General features: G+C 38.3%; 2 protein-coding genes and 1 long non-coding RNA gene across 11 annotated transcripts; 2 read left to right on the top strand and 1 right to left on the bottom strand.

Annotated features, from left to right (window-relative positions):
* The first annotated feature begins 607 nt into the window (after nucleotides 1-607).
* Nucleotides 608-9,678, top strand: LOC143303212 (survival motor neuron protein-like). Of its 4 annotated transcripts, none has more exons than XM_076621957.1 (6): nucleotides 608-652; nucleotides 8,092-8,274; nucleotides 8,400-8,514; nucleotides 8,904-9,201; nucleotides 9,322-9,401; nucleotides 9,470-9,678. In XM_076621957.1, the coding sequence occupies exons 1-6, from the start codon at nucleotides 623-625 to the stop codon at nucleotides 9,526-9,528; spliced, it is 765 nt and encodes a 254-aa protein (XP_076478072.1). In that variant the 5' UTR covers nucleotides 608-622; the 3' UTR covers nucleotides 9,529-9,678. The 4 variants fall into 4 exon arrangements, with proteins under 4 accessions (XP_076478072.1, XP_076478070.1, XP_076478071.1 ...); XM_076621955.1 differs by lacking the exon at nucleotides 608-652 and adding an exon at nucleotides 7,503-7,911; XM_076621956.1 differs by lacking the exon at nucleotides 608-652 and adding an exon at nucleotides 7,505-7,902.
* A 316-nt stretch (nucleotides 9,679-9,994) lies between these two features.
* Nucleotides 9,995-14,180, bottom strand: LOC143303213 (uncharacterized). 5 transcript variants are annotated; one of them, XM_076621960.1, is made up of 7 exons: nucleotides 13,816-14,180; nucleotides 13,278-13,478; nucleotides 12,796-12,993; nucleotides 12,315-12,603; nucleotides 11,781-12,138; nucleotides 11,386-11,585; nucleotides 9,995-11,235 (listed from the first exon to the last, which is right to left on the bottom strand). In XM_076621960.1, exons 3-5 carry the CDS (start codon nucleotides 12,876-12,878, stop codon nucleotides 11,857-11,859), a joined length of 654 nt encoding a protein of 217 aa, XP_076478075.1. In that variant the 5' UTR covers nucleotides 12,879-12,993; nucleotides 13,278-13,478; nucleotides 13,816-14,180; the 3' UTR covers nucleotides 9,995-11,235; nucleotides 11,386-11,585; nucleotides 11,781-11,856. The 5 variants fall into 5 exon arrangements, with proteins under 5 accessions (XP_076478075.1, XP_076478076.1, XP_076478074.1 ...); XM_076621961.1 differs by lacking the exons at nucleotides 13,278-13,478; nucleotides 13,816-14,180 and adding an exon at nucleotides 13,127-13,148 and having other exon boundaries at nucleotides 11,739-12,138; XM_076621959.1 differs by lacking the exons at nucleotides 13,278-13,478; nucleotides 13,816-14,180 and adding an exon at nucleotides 13,127-13,148.
* Nucleotides 14,173-19,227, top strand: LOC143303219 (uncharacterized). Of its 2 annotated transcripts, none has more exons than XR_013059302.1 (3): nucleotides 14,173-14,390; nucleotides 15,142-15,237; nucleotides 15,820-19,227. It is a non-coding gene; the product is annotated as an uncharacterized LOC143303219 (long non-coding RNA). The 2 variants fall into 2 exon arrangements; XR_013059301.1 differs by having other exon boundaries at nucleotides 14,181-14,390; nucleotides 15,145-15,237.
* The last annotated feature ends 659 nt before the right edge of the window (nucleotides 19,228-19,886 follow it).

Genomic DNA, 19,886 nt, shown 5'->3' with positions numbered 1-19,886 from the left:
CTCTCCAAATGGCAGCATATCCAACAGCTTAAACAACATTTTTGGAACCGCTGGCATAAGGAGTATTTGAACGAGCTAACCAACCGCAATAAATGGAGCAAGGGTGGACACAGCATCCAAAAGGGCACAATCGTCATCCTCAGAGAGGACAACGTTCCCTCCATGCATTGGCCTCTGGGCCGAGTTATCAAGGTTCATCCAGGTGCCGATGGTGTTGTCACGTAAAATAACAAAATAAAAAAGGAATTTGAGGTAAAAAAATAAAAAAAGAAAACTTTATTTTTTTTCTAACATCAATACACTTTACAATTTACGTCCGAACTCCAGGCGCGACTTTCTAAGACTGACTCTTATGATTTTACTTTCGATCGGATCCGATTACTTTCTTTTGTCATCCCTCAACATCCCCACCGTCCATGCATTTGCTAGGCGTCCGCGATCGTTGCCACGTGCTCTTTCTTCTAGAACCTTCGGTGGAAGGACCGTTGGGATGTTGATGGTTCATTCATGATGGTTCAGCGATATACATTGTCGCCGAGTGCCGCCACATCTTTATCTCTATCGTCAGTCCGTCGGATTTGAAGTATGCCGGTCGTGACATGCTCTTCGGGCCACACGTTTTATGATACAAGACCAGCAAAATGATCAATGTGTAATTTTACATATCTTACATTTTTTTCCAAATGAAATATTGTTTTTATTAAACGTTTAAAACCTCAGGCAACATTTATTTCATCTGATTTCAGTTTTACAAATATATGTCGGAGATGAAAGGAAAGCCGAAGCCCTTCCTTGGAGATTTTGGGAACATCCTCTAGTACCTTAGCCTAGATTTTATTATAGTTGTAATTGTTTAAGATTTGTAATAAGCGAGATTGGGTTCGAGGTGACAATCGGTCGCTGAACGTAGCCACGGTCACGGGATGGATGTTTTATCTAACGGAGGTCTGGAGTGGTTGTATGTGTTTTCCGAGAAGTGTGGTTGTGGCGGCATGCGGCCTCGAGAGCGGGCCGAGCCACGTGTGATGTTGCCTCGGAGGTGCCGATGCAATGGGACATACATTGTATTTAGTAACCAAAACTCCAGGCAAAAACTGCCTAGCAACGGCGTTTGGAACTCTCTCGATGCTTCCAACGAGTGTGCCTAGCAACGGCGTTTGGAACCTTCTCGATGCTTCCAAACGGGGATAGAAAACAAAATGCAATCGTACAGGGAGAAAAATCTCCACGAGGCCGGCATTCTTGCGATTGCCTTGGAGAGTGATACATCGAGCGTTTTCGAGGATCGCATTTGCGTCTAAGTTAGTTTCGCTTAGTAAGGAGTTATCCCGGTGACCGTGGATTCGTTTGAACTCAAACATTGCTAATAGTATTATTTAATTTAATTATTCGTAGATCGTATTATTCATTAGGCTTAGTGTTTGTTAGACTTATTATTAGTTGTACTTATTATTTGTTAAGCTTAGTGATAGACCTGTATATACGTGTAAATAAAATCTCGGCTTTGTGAAACGATGGCTAGTCCACATGAAGAGTCGTCGCGCGCCCAAAATTCGAATCCTGATCCGACATCAGAAGTGGGATCAGAACCGTTTAAAGTGCTACAAGGGCAAATGGACCTTATGCGCGAGTTAATTCAGACGCTAGCGCACAAAACGGGGGAGCAACGACCGAGTACGGAATCTAAGGATGCAACGTTACCACGTTTTGACCCCGAAGGCGCGGGCGCCGATCCATCCGCGTGGTGCTCTCATGCTGATCTGATTTTGAAAGACCACCCGATGCAAGAGAGTGCGTTACTTTCCGCTCTAAATCGCGCCCTAAGGGGTTCTGCTGCGCATTGGCTTTCACAAATGGTGCGCGGTGGAAAGCTTACCTGGCCAACGTTTAAGGAACAATTTCTTTCGCGTTTTGGTGGCAGAGAGACAGCCGCTTCGGCGTTAATAAGGATATCCAGAGAACGACCGTCGGAGACTGAATCTCCGGGAGCGTACGGTAGTCGCCTCCGCTCCATGCTGCAGATGAAGTTGCAAGATCTAACGATGCCCGAAGTGATCAATGCCCTCGCCCTTTATATGCTGAGTTCACAAGATCGACGCTTTCGGCGACTAACGCTCGCGAATAATATCAGGACGGAGGACCAATTTCATGATGAAATGAGGATTCTCCCTTACAACGATCAGCCGACATTTTCGCCAAGAAATTCACTAACGGAACCTGAAGCTAAACGCAGCAGGCTATCAGTTCCTCGGATTAAGTGCTACCGCTGTGGTGCTCACGGACATAGGAGAACGGAGTGTCGCCTGCAAACACAAACGGGGAAGGAGCAGGATATACGAAACCTGAAGGAAAAACGACCAGCCGCATCGTCGAAGGTGACCTGCTTCAAATGCCACGAGGAGGGACATATCGCGCCTAATTGCCCATCATCGCGGAAAAGAAACTACGATTCCATTGACGAACGCCGGATCGACTCCTGTGTAGTAGAAGCTCCGGCTGGTAGATTAAGCCATCTGGGTGAGTCGTATCCATTTTACTTTGATTCTGGGGCCGAGTGTTCGTTAATCAAAGAGTCCCTAGCCTCGAAATTTTCGGGCAAAAGAATAACCGATGTGGTAGTGATGCGGGGGATCGGGAATACTTGTATTAAGAGTACACTTCAGATTTTGTCCACTGTTCGTATTAACGATCTTACATTGGAGATAGTTTTTCATGTCCTTGCTGACGATTACCTAAAATACGACATCATGATTGGTCGCGAGATTTTGAGCCAGGGATTCGACGTAAATATCGCGCAAGATAGCCTCGTTATTTGTAAAACAAAGGTCGTTAACGCTTGTGGTAAAGTCACAGAAGATGCGGTCAACATTAACGAGGTTGACACTGATGTGATCGGTAACTATAAAGATCGATTAATCTCTGTTCTCGAAAAATTCAAAGAATCATTCATTACGGGTTTCCCGCGTACTCGCGTCAGTACGGGCCAGTTGGAAATACGGCTAATCGATCCCAACGTCACCGTGCAGAGAAGCCCTTACAGGCTTAGCGTGGAAGAGCGAAGAATAGTACGCGAGAGGATAGACGAGTTAATTAAAGCACAAATTGTAAAACCTAGTAATTCGCCGTTCGCGAGCCCTATAATACTCGTGAAGAAGAAGGACGGCTCAGACAGATTGTGCGTAGACTTTCGAGCGCTGAATAAAAATACGGTCGCGGATCGGTATCCCTTACCCCTTATTGCTGACCAAATCGCGAGATTGCAGAGTGCGAGATACTTCATTAGCCTGGACATGGCTAGCGGATTTCACCAGATCCCCATTCACCCTAACTCGACGGAATATACTGCGTTCGTTACCCCCGACGGTCAATACGAATACGTGACGATGCCGTTTGGGTTGAAAAATGCACCAGCCGTTTTCCAGAGAGCCATTTTCAAGGCCTTAGGCGACCTCGCTTATTCGTATGTCGTTGTTTATTTGGACGACGTTCTAATAATCGCCGACTCAATAGATCAAGCTCTAGAAAGGTTGCACACTGTACTAAACACTCTCGTAAACGCCGGATTTTCTTTCAATTTCGCTAAATGTTCTTTTCTGAAGACGTCGGTACTTTATTTGGGATATGTAATTCGTAACGGAGAAGTTCGTCCAAACCCGGGAAAAATACGAGCTTTGAATTCTTTACCTGCACCGTCGACCGTCACACAGCTTAGGCAGTTTATAGGTTTGGCCTCTTACTTCCGAAAATTTATTCCTAAATTTTCGCAAGTGATGAAACCCTTGTACGCACTCACTTCTAGTAACAAGCACATAACTTGGACGGACAGGCACGAAAAGATAAGACAACAGATAATTTCCGTTCTGACCGACGCGCCGGTGTTAATGATATTTGATCCCAATCGGCCCATAGAGTTACATACCGACGCTAGTTCGGAGGGGTATGGAGCTATTTTAATGCATAGAGTCGAAAAGGAAAACAGAGTCATCGAATATTATAGTAAAAGGACCAGTCCCGCGGAATCTAGGTATCATTCGTACGAACTGGAGACACTAGCAGTAGTAAGCGCCGTTAAGCATTTCCGACACTACTTACATGGACGGAAATTCTTAGTAGTTACGGACTGTAATTCTTTGAAAGCCTCCAGCAACAAAGTAAACTTAAACGACCGGGTTTATAGGTGGTGGGCTTATTTGCAAACATTCGATTTTGACATCATGTATCGAGAGGGTAAACGAATGGCCCACGTAGATTTCTTTTCGCGAAACCCCGTAGACTTGAATCGCCGTATGATAGACAAGGTCGCAGAGAAAGAGATTAATCTGGCCGAGATCTCCGAAGACTGGCTATTAGCGGAACAACGTCGCGATCCGCAAATCTCCGAAATCGTTAATAAATTACAGAACGAAGAGCTCGCGGAAGATATCGCGAATACCTACGAACTGCGATCCGGTACACTTTACCGTAAAGTACAACGAAAGGGCAGAACCCTTTGCTTACCCATTGTTCCGAGAGGTTTTAGATGGTCCGTCATCAACCATGTGCATCAGTCAATTATGCACTTAGGATGGGATAAAACGCTCGAGAAGCTCTATGAGTATTATTGGTTCGAGGGAATGGCGAAGTATGTTCGCAAGTTTGTCGAGAACTGCCATGCTTGTAGAGTTTCGAAGGCTAGTTCAGGTAAAATACAGGCTGAACTGCATCCTATACCTAAGACCGGCATACCGTGGCATACGGTGCATATGGACATAACGGGCAAGCTGAGTGGCAAGAATGACTCGAAAGAGTATGTCGTCGTCTTGATCGATGCCTTTACGAAATTCGTGCACTTATATCACACACGCAAATTGGATTCGCTCAGCGTTATCAAGGCACTTAAGTCCGCCGTGTTTTTGTTCGGTAGTCCCTGTCGGATAATAGCAGATCAGGGTAGATGTTTCACGGGCCGGGAGTTTCAAGAATTCTGTGCAAGCAAACAAATCAAAGTTCATTTGATCGCGACCGGTGCAAGTAGGGCCAATGGGCAAGTAGAGCGTGTTATGAGCACGTTAAAAAATATGTTCACAACGGTGGAAACGACCGGGCGTTCGTGGCAAGACGCGATCGGGGAGATGCAATTGGCTTTGAATTGCACCATCAACCGCGTAACCAAATCGAGTCCTTTAGAGTTATTGATTGGTAGAGCAGCAAGACCGTATGACTTATTACTACCTGATAACATCGAGGAAAAAGAAATAGATATCTCCAGTGTAAGACAACAGGCAATAAAAGAGATGGAAACTAGTGCTAGGTATGACAAAGAGAGATTCGATAAAACCAAAGCTAAAGTAGTTAGGTTTAATCCTGGTGATTTGGTACTACGCCAAAATGAAGAAAGGAACCAGACAAAATTGGATCCAAAATTCAGGGGTCCGTTTGTGATATCGGAGGTCCTGGGAGGAGACCGATATACCTTGAAAACACTGGATGGGAAAAGGTCATACAAGTACAGTCATGACAGGTTAAGGAAAATGCCGGATAGTCGCATTCCTGCGGAGTTGGATGTCTGTTGTGATGACGAGAACAGTGACCATGGCGATGCGAGTACCCCGATCCCAGAGGATCGTAGAATTATATGAGCCCAGGTGCGGCCATGGGACGGAGTTCAGTGCGGTCAGGCACTGGGAGCGACGATGTCACGAAGCTGGGAGCCGGTTTAGTACCGACAGCGACGATGTCACGAAGCTGGGAGCCGGTTTAGTACCGACAGCGACGATGTCACGAAGCTGGGAGCCGGTTTAGTACCGACAGCGACGATGTCACGAAGCTGGGAGCCGGTTTAGTACCGACAGCGACAATGCCACGAGGTTGAAGCTGGTTTAGTACCGATAGCGACAATGTCACGAGGTTGGAGCTGGTCTAGTACCGACAGCGACAATGTCACGGATTTGGAGCTGGTCTAGTACCGACAGCGACGATGTCACGAAGCTGGAGCTGGTCTAGTACCGACAGTGACAATGTCACGAGGCTGGAGGCGGTCTAGTGTTGACAGCGATCGTGTTACGAAGCTGGTTATGTAACGAACTTTGAGAGTATGTGCGATTCGAAGGATGAGACCCATTTGGGTGTGAAATCGAGAATGGTCCGTCATGTCATTACGACCCGACTGAAAGCACGCAGAATGCAACTGGCACTTTGAATGCTAATCACAATGACACTAATCTTGTTTCCTTTTGTTTTGTTGACGAAGGTACACCCGAGGACGTGTGATAGTCAGGATGGCCGTGTCGGAGATGAAAGGAAAGCCGAAGCCCTTCCTTGGAGATTTTGGGAACATCCTCTAGTACCTTAGCCTAGATTTTATTATAGTTGTAATTGTTTAAGATTTGTAATAAGCGAGATTGGGTTCGAGGTGACAATCGGTCGCTGAACGTAGCCACGGTCACGGGATGGATGTTTTATCTAACGGAGGTCTGGAGTGGTTGTATGTGTTTTCCGAGAAGTGTGGTTGTGGCGGCATGCGGCCTCGAGAGCGGGCCGAGCCACGTGTGATGTTGCCTCGGAGGTGCCGATGCAATGGGACATACATTGTATTTAGTAACCAAAACTCCAGGCAGAAACTGCCTAGCAACGGCGTTTGGAACTCTCTCGATGCTTCCAACGAGTGTGCCTAGCAACGGCGTTTGGAACCTTCTCGATGCTTCCAAACGGGGATAGAAAACAAAATGCAATCGTACAGGGAGAAAAATCTCCACGAGGCCGGCATTCTTGCGATTGCCTTGGAGAGTGATACATCGAGCGTTTTCGAGGATCGCATTTGCGTCTAAGTTAGTTTCGCTTAGTAAGGAGTTATCCCGGTGACCGTGGATTCGTTTGAACTCAAACATTGCTAATAGTATTATTTAATTTAATTATTCGTAGATCGTATTATTCATTAGGCTTAGTGTTTGTTAGACTTATTATTAGTTGTACTTATTATTTGTTAAGCTTAGTGATAGACCTGTATATACGTGTAAATAAAATCTCGGCTTTGTGAAACGATGGCTAGTCCACATGAAGAGTCGTCGCGCGCCCAAAATTCGAATCCTGATCCGACATATATATCTATAATACATATCTGTATAAATTACGGTCTGGTTATATCAAACAGGGACCGACACTCGCTAGGGAAAACTGCCCAAAAATTGAATCGTAAAAACCAATATGAAAGACAACAAATTTCTCGTTCTGCGGAACAAATAGAAATGAGCAGAGTATCTTTATCTTTATCTGAGACATTCAAAGCGTATCACGCATACGCTAAACCTGAAGAAAACTTTCTTGTCTTCCATGTTCATTTTTCCCTTTCCATTTCCGAACGGTTTCTTCTATATTTATTTATATGTTCGTGATTGATGCTATTGACAACATACAACTAAGGGGAAATACGAATAGTAATAGATAGATGTATAATTCATTATGCAATTTTATAGAATTAAATCTTATTTATCTTCAGATATAAAAACTATATTTACCAGCTGAAACACTAACGCATATGCAGTATAATATAATCTACTTAACAATCTCGTTTTAGTTATAATATGTGATTAATTCTTTTGCTATTTCGCTATAAACAGTTTCTTGTGCATACAATATTTTTTTATAGTATTCTAATATATTGTTAGATATTGTAAAGAAAGTAAAATACAGTTATTGAAGTTTGGGAACATTCAATGTTAACCTTGTTTCAAAAAATAATCTTTCGAATGAATGGGGAATAGATTTTTAGTATTATAGTTGGTATAATGTCATCATTGTTTACAATGTGTTAGAGTTAAAGAAATGAGACAAATTAATATTTCAGAAGCAAATTCAATATTTAAATGATGTTATTTTAAAATGGCAGATGATATGAATGTTCTTTTTATACGAGGAAATGGAAACGTATGTATGGTAATGGAAACGTAATGGTTTTAACATTTTTTTAGTACAAGATATTGGCATAATCGTAATTAACAGTATCCACTACCTTTTAGTCAATTTTTGAAAAATGACATATATGATAATTTGCAATAGTTTGATAATAAAATACTTGTATCAATATTAATAACGTATAATTTGCTATCTCAAAAGGATACAGACACAGCCAATGATAATGTTTGGGATGATAGTGCATTAATAGAAGCATATGATAAAGCAATAAATTTAGCAAAAGAAGAAGTTATCAAGCGAATGGGAATGGATGTTGGAAATTCTCAACCGAAAGAAAACCTACAAAATCTTAAGCAGCCTAAACACGCAAGTAAATTACACAAGGTTGTGATTTTGATAGAATATTACAAATTTGATACAGAATATTATTAAATATATTGATTAAGAAGCAAATTATTTTATTTTGCTATTTACTTATACTTATTTGTATACACATCTTTTCTCTATAGAAATGGATCATAGGAGCACCTTGTCGTGCAATATACTCAGAGGATGGAGAAATTTATGAAGCTATAATATCAAAAATTTACGAAAACAATGGCACGTGTGTTGTAAAATTTGTAGGTAATACCTTTAGCATGATGGTTATGTCAATTAAGAAATGTACTAAAAATACATATATATATATGAAGTAAAGGCTTCCGCATAGTCTATCGCAGTGTCATTCAGCAGGTCCTTAACTGGGCAGGAGTACCTGTCAATGTCTATGGGGAGACCCGTGGGATATAGGGTCATGAACCATAAACATGCATGTTACTTATTGTTCATTATTAGCTGCTTGGAATATAATTCTCCTCATTAGACGAGTGATTATTACTACATATATCAAGGCAAACATTTATACATATACATTTATGCATGGGAAATTCTAATACATTGCCTGTAAGGACAGTAACTGAATGGCATTCAGTAATTCTATTAAATGACAAAAATTTTTTTTACTCTGTGTTTAGGCTATGGTAATACAGAGAAAGTCGAGTTGAGTTCTCTTTTAGAATCAGAAGGTTTGCAAAGTCAAATAGCACAACGAAAGAAAGCTTTGGAAGAGAAATTCAATGAAGAGAACGATGAGACTTGTGAGACTAATTTTTCTACAAATGTAAATTCGAAAAAATATAATGTAGAAAAAATGGATTGTGACTCTGAAGAAGCAAATGCGTATAAACATCACTTCATACCGGGACCATCTTTCAATTCGATGACTGATATAATGCCACCTGCACCTCCTTTACCACCACAATTAATGGCCAAGTAAGTACAATTTAAAAATTCTAATGGAATGCTGAATACTTCTAATATTAATAAGTAATTTGGAATAAGTTTAACATTTTATTTGGAAAAAAAATACGAAATTTTAATAAAATGTACTAGATTACCAGATAATGATACAGACGCACTTTCAAGTATGTTGATGTCATGGTATATTAGTGGTTATATGGTATATTACACAGGTAATTATTTCATATAAGTATTTTATTGTATATTAAATTTTCAATGGACTATGTTATTTCTTTTGTAGGTTATTATCATGGTTTGAAACAAGCAAGAAACAATCAAGAGAACAGGAAGAACTGTTGATTATATCAATTTTTTCAATAACAATATAACAATAATATAAGATATAATAAAATATAAAACTCATTGTATTTATTTACTTCAATTATTTGAAATAAAGAACAGCTTTATTTTCATATAAGACTTTAAGACTTTTTTAAAAATAATTACTAAGATAAGAAAACATAAAAAACATATTTTTGATAAAATACACTCACATATATATGTCGGGTTATCATTAGCATTTAAGGCGCGTAATGATCCTTCGTTTGAATTAGCCATTGTTTTACGAAACAGAGAATATATTTACGCGAATAAACAAGATTTTACAAAATATTATGAATAATGAGTTTAATAAATAATAAGATTAACAAACGATAAGTTTAACTAATAATTAGATTAAAGATTAATAAGTTTAACGAACAATAAGAGGAACGAATAATATGTCTTACGAATAATGAATTTAACGTATAATGAGATTAACGATTGATAGGTTTCACGAATAATGAATTTAATTAACGCTATTAACAATGTTCCGGGGTTCAAACGAATCCACGGTCAACGGGATAACTCTTTACTATGTGTAGAATAATTTTAAACACAAAATACAATTGCTGAGACACTCGGTAAATTGCTCGATGTATCACTTTCCAAGGCGATCACACGAATGAATATCTGATGAAAATCTTTTTCGCTATACGACTGCATTTGTTTGTTATATGCTCGCTGGAAACATCGAGAAGGTTCCAATCGTTGTTGCTAGGCAATTTCTGTCAAAAGTTTGTTGTATACTCTTTGGAAACATCGAGAAAGATTCAAACGCCGTTACTAGGCAGTTTCTGTCTGGAGATTGATTCCTAATACAACGTGTGTCCCATTATATCGACATCTCTAAAGTACAATTCTATGTGATTTCTAGGGAGAACAATACAACCGATCCACACCTTCGTCAGGCAAAACGTTTATCCCGTGACCGTGGCTACGTTCGGCGACCAGTTGTCACCTCGAACCCACTTTCGCTTTCACAAATATCAAACAATTACAAATGACAATTGCTTAATTACAGTTATGATAAAATCTAGGCTAAAGCATTAGAAGGCTTCCTCAAAATTGCAAAGGGAAGGCTCCGGTTTTCCTTTCATCTCCGACATATATAATACAAGGATATAATACAACCGAATATTTTAAACTTAGCCTATAGCGCGTGCGCGCACACACACGCACACACATGACACACATGACACACATGCGCGCACACACATGCGCGCACACACATGCGCGCATACACACATGCACACACATGCGAATGATTTCTCGAACGATAATCCATTTATTTATATTTTTCAATATCTGTCCTTACGATTGCGTATTTATTTGTTCCACGTATCATATTTATCTATTTGCATAACTGTAGGTGACATTTTTTTAAACAATTTTGCTAATATTTCATAACTTTTTAATTCATATTTCAAAGTGGTAACAGGTGTTTCTTTCTTTTCAAGTCTCCTCCATATCGGGCTTATTTCTAGTAGCCACGCTTGCTTACAAAGCAATTTTATATCTGCACAAGAATATCTTTCAGTACATTTTACTATGTGGTTTACAATGTCTGTATTTTCTAATAAGTGGTTGCTAAGGTATAATTTGAATATACCAAGTCGAGCAACTTCATTGGGTAATGATACGTATATTTGCTTTTCGAGATGCCTGAGTAAAGCTGCATCAATGTCCCTAATAACATATTTACAATAAATATTATCGTTCTATTATACTAATAATAATGAAGGAATACTTCAAACAACACAATAACATATTTGGAATTTGGAGAAATATTACGATATTTTCTACTTAGAAAACATTGAAATAACGTGATATACGTACCAAGGGGAATTAGTTGTAGCCAGAAGAACTACATTAGAATTCTCATTAGACACTAATCCATCCAATCTAGAAAGAAGTTCTGATCTGAATCTCTTTGCAGGTTCAGACAATATACAGTCTCCTTTATTTGTGGCGATCCAGTCAATCTCGTCGATAAAAATAATTGTAGGCGAATGACTATAGGCAAGTTCAAATAAAACCTGTTCAGTTTAACAAATGTATTATTCATTAAATATTATATTCGAAATTCCTTAAATTCATTGCCTCATCACGAATATGATATCATTTCGTTTTCCAAACAACTATTCTATTTATATATAAATGACGAAAAATAAAATCAAATCTTTTTATACCTAGAATCTCTCCTTCATAGACAAAGGAACAAAGAAACTTACAGAGACAAAGCAACTTTCACGTATATACTTCTCGGAATCGCCTCTCCATTTGCTGACCAATGAGCTGGCAGTTATGTTAAAAAAGGTGCAATGGCATTCTGTCGCGACTGCCTTCGCTAACATCGTTTTCCCTGTTTTGTATATTTCTTGTAAACACGTACAGAAATGAAAAGAATGCGAGTATCTTTCCTGTACCAGGTGGGCCGTACAGCAAAATACCTTTCCAGGGGGAAAACGGGCCATCAAAAAAGATAGGATACTTAAGGGCATACACAACGGCCTCCTTAACAGCGGTTTTACATTCTTCTAGGCCTATAACGTCATCCCAATGTACATTTAATTTGTTTACTATGATCTCCTGTGACGATACAAAGATAAAATGGCGTCTTCTCTATATTAAGTAAGTGTTACGTAATTTGGTATTTGAAGCGTTACTGAAATCACGTCATCGTCGATATACGTTGAACGGTTTATCGACGGGAATTTTATCGTTTAAAAGCTTTACGATACGTATATTAATCGAAAATAACTTACGCATGAGATGTCCTCAGCAATCTTTCGTAATTTCGGATTATCTGAATAAAGCTTTTCAATGCATTTCAATATCTTCGATTGCATGGATTGTTCCATTGGGACGTTAAATAGCTCTTCTGATGAACGTCCATCACTCTCATTGGGGAATATTGACGTCACTGTCATTCCGAGATTAATATGATTCATATTGTCATCAGTTATCTTCTGCTGTAGATTCGTCTCTTTCACAGGCTCACTTCTCGCTTCTTTACTAACAGATTTGGCTTTTGTCTCAATACTTCTACAGACACTGGATCATATTGTAATACGATACGTTGAATACGATACGTTGAATACGATACGTTGAATACGATACGTTGAATACGATACGTTGAATACGATACGTTGAATACGATACGTTGAATACGATACGTTGAATACGATACGTTGAATACGATACGTTGAATACCGTTTAATATCGTTAAATAATTTAAATTCTTACGTTTTGCTTGCATTTGTCACTTCCCTCGTCATTTCCCTTCCAGTTATTTTCTTACACAATATGGGATATTTTTGAAATTTCATCTTGTAATAATTTTCATACTCTGCAACGATAATTTCCAAATCGATGTTGTCGCAGACCCGATGTTCGGGAGATAGACGAGCTTCCCGGAATAATACATCGCTAATGTCTATATACCTAAAGAAATGTAGTTTAATTAATTATAGTTTTTAACCGATTAAAAATATTTTTCGCAATGACTGAACACTATAAGATCACCATCAAACAACTGTTTTATCTCTAGGTAATACAGGCAAAAGAATGTATTTACTATATAAATCCTCGAAGATAATTTCTTGTCTTCTGCTCTTTAATTTCCAATTTTTAGATGGATAAGAATAATTTAAATTTATATTTCATATATTTGTTTATAACTAGTTAATCTACATTATCGATTGAGTTATTCTTAACTACTGAATTACCGATGTCGAATTTTCAAATTTGGTTTCGCCTTCTCTTTCCACGATGTCCACTGATTTCTATTTCGATTGGTCACTGACACTATTCAAGAGAATTGGAACTAGGAATATATTTTAATTATAATATACTCACCCATTGTGTTCCAAATAATAACATACAAGGTATAATATGTTCCGATGACGTTCCGAAATACGACTCTCCTCCTAATATAATTATTTTTTCATTACAATAATATAAGTTTTTCATGTAATTTTTTGTTACATTTGCGAATTCAACGAGTTACACATGATTTTTCATGAAACACGAACGTTAAAAATATTTGATACAGCCTAATTATAAAAATTGTTAGAAGCAAAAGTCATAGATACTATGTGCGAGTATCGCATGAAACGAACAGCTATTAAGAGAACTGCAGCAATATTACAAATCAAATAACAAAACACACTCGTCTGTGACGTGGAAATTCTAAAATCTAAAATCTAAAATCTAGAATATTCCTTACCTTTTTTCGCAGATTATAAAATATCTTATTCATACTACCTTGCATCGATAAATCACCGTTCATAGTGACACTTTCAAATCGCCTATCGTTTCTCAATGGATACGAGAATTTCCGTTTATTACTTTAAAAACAACCCGTCCATTACGTTTCTCTTAAAAAATTCTTTCAACTCCGTTGAAAACCGAGCATCAAACAAGAGACAAACGATTTGTTGCCATGGAAATGTTTGGTTCACACATAAGCAACGCACAAATATAATGATAGAATAGCTGAGTGTGTGTACTGTATAGTAAGATGGATGCAACATGGAAATAGAAAGAGAACACCATGTATAGATACTTCCTGTCCTTGTTTAATGAGGCATGCACACTAGTGGCACTGACGCTGCTCGTATACCCCTGTTACATATTTCCTGTACAAGTGCGCGTCATTAGACAAGGACGGAACATCCTCTCTCTACTTCTCTATCGCGTTTTTAGTTCGCTCACGCGCTCTGTACTTATATCTATTACATTTCCACCATAAGCAGCGGCCGTGCAGTGACTTACAAAAGTTCCGAACGGTTCCATCCTGGGCGGACGGTTAATTGCGTTCGGTACTTCGAGGCAGGAAGGTGAGTACAGAATCGCTCCTCTTAGTACTCTTATTAGAAGTGTTATCATCGAATATAAGTTTTTTCAATAAATTCTTATCGTTTTACAATCTTTCTAGAATACAATGACGTCACCAATCGATCATTTTCGCGAATTTATTGTAAATTAATTGGGGGAATATCTGGAGTTCTTTATCGGTTTCGACTGTAAAATCAGCAACTATTCGCATTTTTCATTCATAATTGTGACGTTTTCGACTCTTCCGTTGCCAAGACCCTCTTGAGAGATTTTTGGCACGTTCCATCACCCTTGTTAAACGAGTGCACATTGGTGGATATATTGATTTTAAAAACCAATACGTGAACGAGGTTTATTATCTCACTGGGACAAAGAAATCCGTTTTATTCGCGAATTTTCCGTGTTCCTTCTTAATTTTCGTGAGTGTCTGGCGCGGAGCATTATTTGAATGAACTTTTCATCGTTCAGATTATATTTCGTTTAAAAAGATTGAAATTGATGTCGAGAAGAAATGAAACAAGGTGCTCGGGCATTCCATCGTTTCCCGGGGAAAGAGAAATATGAAAAAAACGGTCGTTCTTCCTTCTGCCATTTTCGTCCATTACCAAAATGGTATGACCCAAATGTCCCGGGTCGTGAATCAATCAAGCGAATTTTGAATAATTTTTGAATAATATTCAGTTAATAATTTGTGAAACAAATTAATTTCATTTTATCGTTGGAAACAAATTAGTTGGATTTTTCTTTCTTTAGCAGTTTTCGCCGGAGTTGACCTGACGTGCTACTTCAGTTTCCATCTTCGCTTCTCGAAACTTCCAACGTCCTTGGTGTTGGAGTCTCCTTGCCCAGGTGAGTACATAGCTTCTAGATACTCGTCGCTGTTCATCCTTACGAGCCTCTCGAGCTTTAGTTGTCAATTGTTATCGTTAAAGGAAGAGAAGCTCGCGACAGATGTTATCGAACAAATCGTTTATTCTCGAAAAGTTCGAACTTGTTCGTTGCGTTTGAATATATATGGACGGACTCCATTTTTCATGACATCTTCATGATTTGTCATGTCGTGAGTATAGCTTCTGACTACCATATGTTTGTGATTTATGTGAAATTTGACCACTATACCGTGATAGAAAAATATTCCCAATGAACTATAAATATTTTACATTGTGAATTATAAATATTTGTTACAAATTATATCGTACTTGAGGTGAAAATGAACCATATATCTGCTTATGGAATACGAGGTAGTAAATCATTCGAAACATAATAACGATTAATTAAGCACATATACAATAACGTTTACGAATGAATATTGCGAATTATTGTATGGCTTTAATGCGGTATTTAATGTTTTGATTGCGGTCTTTGAAATGGTATCATAGGTGCTGATATAATATCGCGCGAAAAAGGAAAGACCAGTGGTTAATATTGCAGGTGCACCAGTGCGTTGCGCTCGTCGGGGGTGGTTTTGACGCCGGTGCCGAGGAGAGACGCAGAACGTGTTCGATCGACCCGCAAACGTAGCCCGTGCTCATACTGCGACAGAGTTCGTTTCAGTTAGGCTCAGTCGCTGTTTGTCCGTCGACAGCGTATAGTCGCGTCGGCCTACGATTCCTTTTTTCTTCTTGTTTCTTGCGAACTCTCTCGCAACAGCCGTTCTATACGTACGCCGCCAGTATATCGCGTGATCATCGTTCCCGTTGCTTCCCTTACCCTCTCACGTCCTTCGAAGAAGACCTTCCTTTGGTTTTTCCTTGTTTGGAGGGAATTCATCGCTCGGACACATGGACTGCGAAGCACGAGGGTTGATCGAGGCATCAGCGTGATGTACTTTTCAGGTTTCATATTTTCTCTATGATACTTTCTAAGGAGAATTTGGAAGATATACATTTTTAGGAAATAAAGGTTTTTATGGAGTCATCGATAGGTTAGAATTTAATTAACTCTCTTATAACAGGTATTCCAATTTTTTAATATATAAATTTAGTTTCCTCTATGGTGTTAGAGAACATAATGCGGGCATTTTATGATATAACGAATATATTCGTATATATTTTAGTTTATTCATTCGTCAAATTTCCCTAGTAGGCCGGCCTGCAGCTCACATGCAGCACTTAGTAAAAATTTGTTTTGTTAGAGGTTGGCCATTCTTCTTGCTATAAAAATATCGTGAAGTCATATCATATGATAAAGCACCTTCTGAAAGCTAGATGCTCGATAACGAGCCTAATGATTCTCGGTAGTTTGTAATGTCAAGCTTTGAATTGGCGAGATCGCTCTGCTGTCAAACCGCCGTCCAGCGGCGACCATTCTTTAACCACGTTCAAGGGGTATATCACGCTACAGAAACCATCAAAGGGTTTGCAAGTTAGTTGCCTTTTAGAAGTGGGGCAGTTGGTTATTACATGTAATCCGTAGTTGCTGGCTGTTCTCCTTAGTCACCATACATCATAGAGACGACAGTTATAGTCGCCAGTTGTCCTTGCTAATGGTTGCTTGTTGTCGCTAGTTAGTTCTCGTTATCGTTATGTATTCCATCAATCACGCGAAATTTAACGTATGGGAATTTATTCTTCTTTATTCTTTCTGTAGGGAGATTTTTTAAGACGAGGAAAATATAGAATATTTTAAGACGACGGTAAGGTTTGAATTTAAGTAACTGTTTTATGATACAACAAAGTGGAAAGACGATTTAATTTTATAAAGTTTAAGGTAATTTTTTAAAAAACTTCGAATTTAAAAGATTCAAATAGATATCTTAAACGTAATTAAACCCTCCATATCGTAAGAAATTAAATGAAACTGCGCAACAAAGTTAATACATTTAATGTATTATTTTAAACATTTATTTAAAAACATTTATTTAAAATTGAAGTGTAGGCGTTGACGCGCGCGCGCCATTCGAAGCATTTGTCAGTTCGTTACATCTGCGATAAAAGTTGTAACTACGAAGAAGCTTAACATATGGTGCTTCTGAAGACGACAGTAAAAAGTATTAAGAGATTTTTCGAGATTTTTTCTTTTAAGTTTCCAAGTACTTTTTTTATTTAACTTCTTTTTTTTGCATTTTCTAACAATATTCGATAAATAGAGACGAAATATGACAGTTCTTAGTTCGGGGATTTATTGGTTCGAAAGTTACTTCAAAAGTGTTTCTGGAGTTCGTGCGGTTAATACTTTTAAACTACTGAGTACGACTTATTCCGTATGGCTGGACAAATCTTTGTTGATACTGTAAGCGTAACTGGTCCGGATATTGTCTTGTGGAGATAGAAAAATACACGAAGTATTGATTGAACTACATATTCTTTTAATTCTTTTTTAATTCTTTTAGTTCTTCATATATTGATAATAGAACGATATTCCGCTACATTGAGCACAATATAGTAATGTTTAAATAAATAATAAAATTTACGCATTTCGTCTTCATGCGTCGATAAGAAAATGCAAAAAAAGTTAAAGAAAGATGATGCGCAGACGCGAAGTTTAGTCAGCAATAATATTTAAAACCTCTAAAATATATTGTACACATTTATTTGCAAATAAGCTCAATGAAATTAAACTGTAACTGTGTTTCCAATAATGTCTTCGATGTATTGCTCGCCATTATGTCGGATTAACAACTCTAAGTGATCGACCTTAATCACTAAATGGCGGCCGTGATTCAGTGGTATAGCTTTACATATGACGGACATCGCAGGCGCTTATAAGACGTCTATTGTGAAACGTTTCCAATAGCACCGTTTATGTGATGGTGAAATCTGAATATATATATATATATCGCTGAAATATATATCGCTTATCACTTGAGTCTGACACGATCGTTTTTAAATAGAATCACAATTTTTTATTCTTTACAAAATCAGTCTATAAAGATTATGTGCAAATAAAATAGATAAATAGATAAATGGTTGTACAAACTTATAAAACAGATATTACAAGTATATCTAAATAAATGATATATTTATAAATTGTAATATTTGATCTAAAGTTTAAATAAATAAAAGAGATACTCGTGACTTACAATAAAAGTATCTTTTTTTCAATTTTTAAACAAAGCAAAAGTGGATAACAATTTTTCAAAATGTAAAAATCAACACAATGGTTGGTTTCTTTAATTAATCAATAACGTTTAAAGTTAATTAATGTCCAGAGTGGTTTGTACATTTTGTATTTCGCCGTATTTCAACGTTCGATGTGTAAATAAAACTTGATGCCTGAAATATCGAAAAAATAATTAAATCCGATCGTTCCGTCGAATTTGCAAATTGTATACTCGTGTAAAATCGAGTGCGCTTGTGTATGCTGATACAAAAAGTGGTAGTATATTTTTCTTTTTTCGATTATCGTTATCACTTTTTGTGTGGAAAAATTAATTCCGTGAAATGGAAGTGCAATCAATACGGCTTATCACGAAATAATAGCACAACGACGGTACATATTGGTATTGACGTCAGCTTCACAAAATTTCTCGAGTATCTCGGTCGACTATTTGGGTTAAGAATTCATTTTCAAGGTCCTACAAGCACGAGTATCTTATGGATATGAAATTTTCAGTGTACATTTTAATAACCATATTTCATATTGCATGCTGCGGTCCAAGAAAAATTCGCAGTTAATATTCTGCTAATCCCTGCTGCTTTTAAAGACCATAAGTAAGGTCCGTAAGGTCGTCCGTAAAGTTTAAAAGATTTCGAGTAGATTTGTATTACGTATTTTATCTTCTAATTTTTAAAGAGAGGGTCGTGTTTAATTAATTGAAAATGACGAAACTGTAATGGGACATTATTATCAAATATTAAACGTGGTTCCATTGGGTACTTTTATGGTCTTTGCGAGATATATATGTAATATCGTGATGTAATATGTTTACAAAACGTGGACAATAGAGATGTTAATCGGACAGAAAAGACGATTGTGGCTTAACTTGAACTATTCATACCAAACGTACAGAACACAGCGCAATCCACACTCTCTCGGCAACGCCACTCGCAACCTCCGTCTCCGCTCAACTCGCACTCGGCTCCTCGACTCGCACTCTGCTTCTCAACTCGCGCTCTGTTTCCCGACTGACTGTTGTCGCATTCCATTGCCCTTTTCCTAGGCCCACCGCACACGTGTTCTGCAGACGCTCGTGGCCAGGGTCACGTAGGTCTTTTCCACGAAACTATGCACTTGAAAAGACCGATGACACATTGATGGGCCCGACGGCGCCCCGGCTCTCGCGACACTGTTCATAGTTCGTCCGATATTTCCCAGGCCTTTCGTCCACGATACTACATATATGCATTATACGTTGCTATTAGCAACGCGTAGCGATGAACGATGGAGAGCAGTACCTTCGTTATCTCGTCTCGGTTGTGTACATATCAGTAATGCACAGTACTCGTACTAAATATCTTACAAATTCCATACAGATTTTCAGATTAGTTTCGAATAATACCAACACGACCATGATAGTCACAGTACAGTATTAAATAGTGCCACTATGCATAATACAC

The sequence above is a fragment of the Bombus vancouverensis genome, chromosome 10 (assembly GCF_051014615.1).
Source record: "Bombus vancouverensis nearcticus chromosome 10, iyBomVanc1_principal, whole genome shotgun sequence".
NCBI lineage: Eukaryota > Metazoa > Arthropoda > Insecta > Hymenoptera > Apidae > Bombus > Bombus vancouverensis.
This window is presented reverse-complemented; position numbering and strand designations above follow the sequence as displayed.